This window comes from Diadema antillarum, unplaced genomic scaffold (assembly GCF_040938485.1).
Source record: "Diadema antillarum isolate AM-2024a unplaced genomic scaffold, OU_Dant_1.0 seq00000524_RagTag, whole genome shotgun sequence".
Classification (NCBI taxonomy): Eukaryota; Metazoa; Echinodermata; class Echinoidea; order Diadematoida; family Diadematidae; genus Diadema; species Diadema antillarum.
In genome coordinates, this window is record NW_027271476.1 from 87,171 (window position 1) to 97,955 (window position 10,785).

A 10,785-nucleotide genomic window follows, 5' to 3' on the forward strand; every position below is an offset into this window, starting at 1 on the left:
GTTCCCCTTGAAAAGCGCCATTACTGGGTTGATAATGTAACACACCAAAACTTTGCTTCAGAGATTTGTGTTTAGGTCAGAATGAGATTTGTGTGGTCACGTCATCGATACCTCATCACCTTTGCACTTGTGGTTGCTACACTGGTAACTCCAGCTCACGAAACCATGTGAAACATGTAAGTCTCACTTCACGGCAGTCTTATCTTAATTTTGATTTACGCCCTATTTTTTTTTAAATGAATTCCTCACCATTCTGCATAGTCTGACTTTTTACTATCTTGCAGTGTCAACTCGAAGATTTTGCCAACTGGACTACGCGGCGACGAAGTCGCCGCCTTTGCCGAAGGACGAAGCCACCTTAAACTATACCAGTTTTCCACGTTGAGGGCGTCAATTAATCCTAAATAACGAAATAGTACGAGCAGAGGGTATGGAAGCCAGACCAACTCGAAGGTGGTGTGGAATTGTACTCTGATACTGCTTGATGCGGTAATCTCGAATGTCCAGAAATCACTCATTGGTGTGTGTGTTTTTTTTTTAGTTAGCAGAAGATTGGTTTATCCATTTATTAGACAATTCAGTTGCACTTTTTCCTTCATAAACAATACCGAACATGACCTGTTATTCACATTCAAGAGCATCAAAATATGTTCCGAGTCACTGTTGTAGGCAAACATCATACACGGCAAACGGGAAAGAATCGGTCTTCGAAGTCACTTGTAAAGGCTTGCAACGAAAACGTCATTAAGCTTGTAGCTGTTATGATGTTTGCCTACATTGACTGGGATTTTATTTTCTAGCATTTGATATTGTGGACATAAGGCAAAAACATTTAGTTATTGGTGGTTACTCTACTTACGCAATTTTGAAACGAAAGTATCGTCGAATCTTCAGTAGAAGTGAGGAAAATCATATACATAGACACAGTGAGTGAGGTATTGGCAAACTGTTCATTACCAAGGAATGTGATATAATGACTGTGTAGTGTGTACACTCGTCATTATGAGGAATTATGGGAGAAAGTATACGTTAACGGAAGCTTCTAGCAAGGGTGGAACATTAACCGCCAATGTCTTGAACTATGAACATAAAGATTCTAGAATAATACTGTCGAGTTGTAACGGCAATTTATGTATAGTATCAATTACAATACATCAGTTTTCACTGGATTTCATTACAGAGAAAACTACGTCCATCTACAGTAATAATGATAGTGATATCAAAAGTCATATAGCCCTTATGACCAAAGTGTCTCCAAGCGTTTACAATTAACAAGAAAAGCGATCTTGTAGATCAGCTGTAAATAATGCATTAATTACACAATCACCGACATTTCTCCCCAAATGAGTGGGGATGAGTTTCCTTTTGAAAATGTCAATAGAGGTAGAGTACCGAATATGAGTAGGGAGGTTGTTCCAGAGAAGGGTGTCACTAATGGAGAAAGCGATTCTTACAACGGTTGTGTCATGTGGCACATAAAGCATATCAGTGTATCCGTATGGTAAAATGTATAACTTCTCCAAAGTATTGTTCAAGATCTAAAGCTCAATCAAACAGATGTGTGAATGTGTGTATTTGTGTGTCATACTTTTATCGGATTTCTACTTTTTAGCGACATTCTCCTCCAACCACTGCCGTGCCTCGTGAGTCATGAGTCGCTTCGGAGTTTGAAGCTGGACGGCGACGTCATTGCCCACGTACGACAGCTTCCCGTTCTGCACGAAGAACACCTTGTCGGGATGGGCGTTGAACACCTTGGAGAAGGTGTTGTCCATCCTATCGACCAGGAGGCGAAATTTGGAGGTGTCAGTGACGTCATCAGTCAAACAGGAGCTGTCCAAGTCAAGGAGATCCCTGGAGAGAAATGAGATAACACACTAGAATCGTGGCAGGTTTGTTTGTTAGCATACTTGTTTCGACACTGACACTTGAGGTTGGTTTGAGGTGGCAGTCGAGCTTTTAACCCTTTCTGTGCTAATAAGTCAAATAGGCACAAATTTAACACACACACTTATGTGGGCAGGTAATTAACGTGACATGCAGATGGTTAAGCGCTTATCTCACTGGAGGAGACGGAGTCGCGGCGGTCGTGCGAGTGGAAAGACCAAAATATGGCTTATACGCTCTCATCCAAGAATGCTACTCCACGGCGACGTTCGAGACGTTTCCACACAAGATGATGAATACTTATTCGCCCAGAAGTTGCGGAAACGTCTCCGCGACGTCTCCACATCGTCGCTTGTATGTCACCATGGGTCTCCGCAACGTTACGAGACGTCTCAGAGACGCGGACAAAATTTGCCTCCGCGAGATATGGCCGCCACTGATGGATACGTCGCGGAGACGTCTCCGAGACCAGTTGGAAACAAGAAGATGTCTTTAAAAAAATGTTCAACTGTCTCTCGTGACTCCCAAGAGACTCCATGAGACGTTGCGGAGACGTCGCGGAGGCCTGAGTAGTCCCGATACGGGACTCTTTTCTTTTTTATCACTCTCTCATACGCCCTCATTGGCGGTAGCGCGAAGTCTTCTCGGTCGCGACAGTCCACGCATCGCGCGAGTCCACAAACTGTTCGGGGGGTCTCTCCTTATATTACACCGCCCTCAACGACGACACTTCCGTGTGCGATATTGCTAGTACCATAGACCATGCTAGTACACACCGTATACGAAGGCAGTCCAGGCAGTGGACTAAGACCTGAGTGGCCACCAGATCGCCACCTCGTCTCAAAGTTGGGGAGATACCTGCTTGAGTGACACTCACAGGCACTTCAGACAGAGTTTTGCAGCGTACTATACAAGGCGAACAAACTACCGGTATGTAGCCTGCGCATAACGGGACGCGAGGACTCGGCTCCATACCGTTGGTCAACGGCGGTCTCAGTTGTGAAAATCTCTTAAGACACAAAAGACAACAACACCCTAGCTGCAAAAATAAAAAACAAAAAAGCGAGGTAACAAGAGAAGGCAAGGAGCCCCGCACAAGTCGTTTATGATAACAAATAAATAATGATAAGGGCTTGTCTGATGGATTGAGGGATTGTTACAAGGCTAGGAGCAGAAGGTCGTACAGCGATCATCGTACATCCACAAAAATGCATCGATCAGATAAAAAATGTTCAAGTAATCAAGCCAGCACATCTCATAGAAAACCATTACTTTGCTTGCTGAAAGCGTGTCTTTGTTTGCAACCTGCGTTTATGGGCGGTAATAACCACCAGTTTAGTCCGCAGCAGTGGTTCACCAAGTGTGGCGAACGTGACCTCATAAACACGACCCGTACTTGCTTACATAATCATGACCATTCCTTTACTCACTCATTTTCACTCAACAAAACATGCATACATAAAATGTGACAATAACGCGAACAAAATTAATATGATAGGACAATGTGACAGAAAAAAAATAAAGTTAGTAGGTGAAGGCAATGGGTCTTATCTTAAAACTATAAAAACCGGGGATATTCTCCATATGATTCCTCGGAACGCATCTTATCCATATTTCATTTTGATTGCTCTTCCGTATACTCAAAATAGCACTCGATCGACCTTGAACCCCAATCTAGACATAATGTAACAGAAGCACACATTATGTATATTTACTGGTACCGAGTAGAAAATTGTCTAACGAATGAAACAGAAAAAAAAAAACGCCCAACAATAATCACCACGTTGTTTAGTGACGCAATACTGCAGCGCTTAGTGTGACACGTAAAACAAAACAAAAATCCTGCTCAGGTTGACTTTTCATAAACAGAAAATCACATGAAGAGAACGGCACAAGTTACACTGAAATTATAAACTTGATATCAGTGAATTGATACCAGCCACATAACGGAATTTGAATCAGATGATGATTAATCTCTATAAGCAGAATATATTATGACATAACTTTTTTGATTTTGCGCAGTTTTTACATTCGAATGTCTATAAGATTTTCGTTGGAAATTATTATTATTATCATTGATATTATTATTATTACTATAATGCGTTAAGATCATTATGACATGGACCTCAATGAGACACCTGTTTTTGCTTGCCCTTAATTAACCACGTAGGGACAAATAAAGAACATGGATTTTTGTAATGACAAAACAAGTAATTCCACCTTTTAAACAACGAATCATCACCACATGAAAATGAATTCCCCTGAATGAAGGCTGCATATATATATATATATATATATATATATATATATATGAAAATGACTGGGAGAAGACGATGACTACATGTAGAAATAAATCACATTGGGAAATTTCCCTCTATCAGGGCATTTCCCCCGTTACTCACTTGGCGGCAGCGATTCTGTCCTCCAGGGATTTGTGTTGTTGCGTGGAGCTCACGTTGTGCCCCATCATCCAGCGGCCTTTGGGATGAGCCTCGGCCAAGTAGACGACAAGGAAGTCGGCCTGATTTCGGAAGTCACGGGCGAGAGCCGCCAGCGTGCCGCCTACTACGCAGGCCTGTGTACATAATAATCATCAATGAAAATGAGCAGCGAGTAAGTCAAATTCGGCTGAGCCAACTCTTGACTATTGGTGTAACTATTACAACCTCATTATCTTTAAGCACAGCATTTAGTAGTTATCAAAGTTTGTTATCATGAAAAAGTACACCTGTGGTATCAACGTCATTATTTGTTTCGTTCGCAGTTTGTAAAAGTCTTTGACTTTTTTTTTTGCACAAGACTGGCCTGTCCCTCCATCATTGCTTTGCTTACTTGAGATTGTAATTCCAGTTTGATTTGTTTTGTTCTACCTGGTTTGTATCATAAGTAAATGAAAGATCTCCGCACAAGCCAGGACTGATTGTGCAGTTTGATGTGAGAGATATCTGCAGTTTACATGGCATGTTACTATATGATATCACTACATGATGTTATCTTTACCATTATCGCAAAACGAGCTTTCACCATTCTTTGAAAGTTAAGATATTTGCGATTAAAGCTCCTAAAGAGAGAGAGAGAGAATGATAAAAAACACGGAATATCTTTTAATCATAACTTCCAGAAGATTGCCTGTTGTGTTACAAGAAAGTATTAATGGTCCTGGAAAAGGTTTATTTTTCTCTATCTGATGATGGACTTGAGAATGACACTACAGCTGTTTCATTCATTTTGATGTTGCTGTGATGATTATGCATGATGAGGCCTAGAAAACGGAACAGTCCTTACCCTGAGCGGGGGTCAAGAAGATGAAGAAGCAAGAATCATGAGAGGGCGCTCTTTGTTGATGTGGAGATCGTGCAGGTATCTCTTGGTTCCGCCCAGGGTTACGAGCTCCACGTTGGGTAGGACGTCGCCGACACTGACCCCTTTACATGGCGGAAAGGCTCCTTCGTCAAGAAAGACGTAAGCTGCCGCTTTCAGAACCTGAAGAAATAATATGTAACATTAGGTGTTGTTGAAGCAGTTAAACCATATTGAATCTGTATTCATATCATTTTATTCCATTACATTTATTTTTTCCATTTCCTACAAAAATCATAAATAATTCATAAACGCAACATGTTTTCCTGAATACAATTATTGGCGCAGTTTGTTAATTTCGGCCTCTCTGTCGTTCAGTCCTTTCTACTTCGTCCGTTGATATGCTCTTTGTTTTTACAAGGTTGTATATAAAACAGCAAAGGGAGTTATGTTGACACCTTTTGTTTTTCTCTTTTTTTATTCCCTTTATTGAGCAATGTAGATCAAGTCTGTCTCTAGAAGTTGCTGATGGAGCATGCACAGAGAAGATTCTAGGAGATAATAAGCAAACCATATACGCACTAAAATGCAGAAGATATTTTCCGAAAGATAACAACACAAACTCAGCGAATTTGTCATAAGGTTCGTTCAAGACCCGATTTCGACATGAGGGTTTGATCGTTGTGGCACCATGCAAAAAGGAAGTAAAGAAGACACGACTAAACAAACCGGGGGGGGGGGGGGTGGTTTCATAAAGGTGTTCGTAGAGTTACGAACAACTTGCGAGCGACTGGTGATCAGTTTTGATGTGCTATACTTATCAGAATTTCCATAATTAAGCATAAGAACTGATCACCAGTCGCTCGTAAGTTGTTAGTAACTTTACGAACAGCTTTATGAAACAGGGCCCAGGGCAAAACAAACAACCGCGGTTTCAAAACAATTACACTTACAGACATTCTCCGTTTGTTTATTCAATTCAATTCAATTCAATTCAATTCAATTCAAACTTTATTTTCACTTTCTTTCTTCAACAGAATGTATAAGAAACATGCATGAATTTGACATGCGAATCGTCTCCCTCCCCCTCCCCCCCCCCCCCTTATTCCACATTCAGCCCATGACGATTTTTCATTATCATTATTATACGACTCAGTACTATGCGGTGCAATTTTACATTTCATTGCATACTCAGTAGTAAAATTATGTCATGTGATCGCGTGGCAAGATGCTGGTACATTGCCGTTTCAGAGAAATAGTTAAAAAAAAAACTTGTTATATAATATCACATATATGCTGGCAGGTGGATATTTCTGTGTTGGTTACTCTCAATGACACAGCACAAGTTTCGTAACTGAATTAGAACTGCCAATAATGACCTCCAGCTTTGTTTTGTTTTGTTCGTAGGGTTTGTTTGTTTGTTTGCTTGTTTTTTGTCTACAAGTGTCACTCCGTCTTTAAATACACGTGTGCCGAGCATACTATACCTCAAAGTTCCAACGTGTTTTGCGGCTCCAAAGAAAAGTATTGTCCCCAAGATTTTTTTTTCAATCATTATTCTTTCTTCCGTCCCACAATTCTTTTCAATAGAAGCCCTTCTCTAGATCCACCCCTCCTTTCTTACTTTTTCATAAACTTTACTTCGCGTTCTCAATTAATTACCCGCTACGTTTTTTCTCACTTCATTTTGTGATACACAACACAGAAACGGATTTCACATCTTTCTCACTTTTCTCTCATGTCTCCCTGATTTTACAACTTTCTCCCTCCCCTTTTCCTCCCTTCTTTCTGGTTAATCTTAAGCAACCCACCAACTTTCGAACACTTTAACTGATCCTCGCTCTAATCTTCCTAACAATTGTCCCTGCCTTCCATGCTCCTGTCTCCATTTTATGCGGCAATCTCAACGTCTAGCTCACCGATGCCCTTTCGACTGTCACTATTTGCCTTACTAACACGCTTCCCTCCTTCACGTTTCTCTTTCTAGTGTCTTCTTTTGTCCAACAACAGTTCTTTCAAGGACTGTCACCGCAAACGTCTCTTCCTCGATATTTGTTTTTATTTTTCTCTATTTGTTGTCAAAACAGAGCGCTCCAGACAACGATTAGGCCAGACTGATTTCATGCGTGTACTCCTCTACTGTCTACTTACATGCATGTAGGTGGTGAGCATTGCGTATGGGTGAAGTGTTACACAATGCAATATGGCTACCAAGGGAGATTTCCATAGTTGTGGGAAGGTGTTTTTTTTTTCTTTTTAAATGAGCCAAACATTGTCGGAGACGTCACGTCACTCAAAACCCCCTTTTTTTTGTCTGTCTGTATTCAGTTCTCTCTTTTTTTTCTTTCGTTATTTTTTTTTAATTTATTCTCGTGTTTCCCTATCTGTCTCTATCTATTTAATTTTTCGATTGTTTATATCTTTACTTTTCATTAATGTTAACTTTTATAGTCAGACAGTGCTAGCAGATACACTCCAGCAAGCCACAACACATGGCCTATATACTCAGGGCACCCTTTACTTTTTTTTTACTTTTTCTTTTTCTTCTTTTTCTTCTGCTTATTAGAATTATCATAATTGTAACAATAATGCTAATGCTAATGATAATGATAATAATAATAACAATTGTTATAATCATCATCATCATCATCATTTATCATTATTTGTTGCCATTGTTGTCATTACCATAATTATCATTGTCACTATTATTCCTATTCAGAACAAAGCGTCTCGCTCACTGATCATATTAGCAATGACTGTTAACCTCATTGATTGAAATAAAACACAACAACCGCAGCTCCACCAGAAACGCCGAAAATAAGAATATTAACAACAACAGCAACACCAATTTGATATCAGTGGCAAAACCACAACTGCAACTTCAACAGCTACCCCCACAATGATATCAACAACCAATCCACATCATCAACAAGAAAAAAAAAAAGATATTACGTAGACGGGAACTATGACTCATATCTAGGAGGAAAAACAAGAAGATTCTTAAATAAACAGCCGAAAAAACAACAACGAACAAACAACAACTAGGGCCTACACGACAAGCACAAAATACATTTACAACAGCGCCACTAATCGGCGGCGACTAGTTGTACTCTGGACGGATCTTACCTCGGGGCAGTCCCCGTACCCCATGAACATAGCCTCCTCCATGCACGTTATTTTTCCCGGGCCGAAGAGATCCCGGAGGTGACCCAACCCAGCTGCCTCCAATGCCATCTGCGCATGCGTAGTTTGAACTTCCTGATGCACAGATGGGATGGGAACATACAAAGTAATTCAAGTAAAAGGAATGATGTATGAGAAACAAGTTTAATGAAAACAGAATAAAGAATATCTGCAGTCGATAACAGTAGTACAGACTGTATTTATATACCGTTAATGATGGTGATCGCAAGAACATCCAAATAGGCCCTATATAATTCAATCAGACATACATGTACACTGCGTATGCACACAGACAATCATAGTAGCTCATACTGTTATATAGTAATACTAGTAGTTACTACCCTATATGATAAGTAAATACCACATCAGAATGAGGACAGAAAGAAATAAACTAAGAAAGAAACTAGGAACAAACCCCTTGTCACGTCAAATGGAAACCTTATTAATTCAATAAATTGATTATTTATTCATTCATTTATTCATTCATCCATTCCACCATTCTGATAAGTTAATCAAACATGTCCATGCACAAATGTTTTTGCTTTTTCTATCTTTCTTATTACTTGCATTCTAAATTTCGTTTATTGTACATAATCACGTAATGTCAATGCACTAAATTTTCGAAAAACTTCATAGATATTTACATGTTTTCCTTGAAAATGGAAGGTAAGAAATAAAATGCATGAATGAATGAACTCGTCGTGAAAATAATAATCAACACGTCATCATTCTAAGTAACTTACATACCTTCACAACTGAAAGTGTATACGTGTATAAGTGGACCAGGGGACACTGTATTGATGGTGTGACGGGGGTCTTTTATGAGTACTGCGCCAAAAATACGTCGTCGCTGTAACTTTTGTCAAATTCTTCCCTAGCCAGCCAAGGTAATTACCCCGACATTACCCGGCATTACCAAGACAACCCTTCTCTTCAAACGAAACAATGAATCAATTTAACAAAACATCATTTCATATGAAAAGTAGGCCTACACATTCCCTAGACTTGCTACTGATATGATGTAAAGGGTAATATCATTCGTCCTACTTTCTGAGAGAGATAAGTCTAGTGCTCTTTTATTATGGGCGAAAAGTGAAAAACCGTTGAATTTTCTTTATATTTTCTTAATATTGAAGTGCATAATGTGTTGTTATGATCTGTAGTAAACTTCTGATCCAGCGATCTTGTCACCAAAACTTCAAAAATTCATAACTTCTGATCGGATTGTCCAATTTTCCTGATTTTTTCACTGATGTCTTCATCAACTTTGCTGCATTCATTCAATAGGCCCTATTTCAAAGTTGCATCTCCCCTTAATAAAGTTTGTTGAAAATTAGTGTCGCTCTGAAATCTTTCACTGTAAACTTACCTGCATCTTCACCAAGACATCTGCATCGGTGAATACCATCTTCTCGTCATACAGCTTTTGAATCACGTCCGAATTCATGAGCTTCAGGTGCTCTCGGACGACCGCGAGTGCGACCTCGGGCTCGCCGAAAAATCTCCTGAAAGGAGGCCCCATTGTAGCGGGTCCTGGACGTTCGCCGCCAGGTGCGCGCTCTATCGAGCCGTGGTCCCCGTTCGGCACGTCCCTCCATCCCGTGTCATTAGGGCTGGAGTCGGTCATGTTTCCTGCTGGAGTTCCCCTGATGGAAAAGGTCAGGAAGCCTTTGTCACTGGCAGACAACTCAAACGGGGCATTCTTTCGTCATATTTCCATTTTGAAGTCTCCTTTTCTCTACACAGTATCTCTCTATCCACTCAACAGACAATGACAAAGTATGTGATTTTACATCCATGCATTATAGGTATACTCATGAACTATATACTAAGTTGATTTTATAATAGTTGTGAAAATGATTATAATTCTTAATGAAAATGATATGATAATGAAGAAAATGGTAGCAATAATAACAACAATAACAATATTAATGAAAATGATGATAATAATGATGATAATGATAGCAATAATGATAATAACAATTATACATGTATAATCATAATATTAAACTGGTTCCATAACGCTTTACAAAGAAATGGTGGGAAAATCAGAGCAAGGAATTTCTCTCAAGGTATTCGTTAAAAGCTGCAAGATAGGTCTTGTGCGTGAGTTATAATGCATATTTCTGACAAACGAATAGATATACACTCACTTCCATACACACAAAGACACTGAGTGATATTGTACCTTGTCCTCCGGAGTTCAGGAAGCCCTACGTGCTGTTTATTTGGTGGACTGCAACGTGAATGATGTCATGAGTGTTTGTCTCTGCGTGTATAGGCCAACACGTACTTTAGAACTTCAGTGCTTTCTTAAAATGTACGGGGGGGGGGGGGGGGCAGGGGCGGGGGCAGGGGCGGATCAAGGAATTCCGTAAAAGAGGGGAGGGGCGCAAAAAAAAATCGCGACTTTCC

General features: G+C 40.0%; 1 protein-coding gene across 1 annotated transcript; it reads right to left on the bottom strand.

Moving 5' to 3' along the window:
* Nucleotides 1-1,442: 1,442 nt before the first annotated feature.
* On the bottom strand, nt 1,443-9,766 carry LOC139734390 (type I iodothyronine deiodinase-like). The gene is made up of 5 exons (XM_071645177.1): nt 9,740-9,766; nt 8,314-8,445; nt 5,173-5,370; nt 4,290-4,462; nt 1,443-1,854 (listed from the first exon to the last, which is right to left on the bottom strand). Exons 1-5 carry the CDS (start codon nt 9,743-9,745, stop codon nt 1,602-1,604), a joined length of 762 nt encoding a protein of 253 aa, XP_071501278.1. The 5' UTR covers nt 9,746-9,766; the 3' UTR covers nt 1,443-1,601.
* Between the last annotated feature and the right edge of the window lie 1,019 nt (nt 9,767-10,785).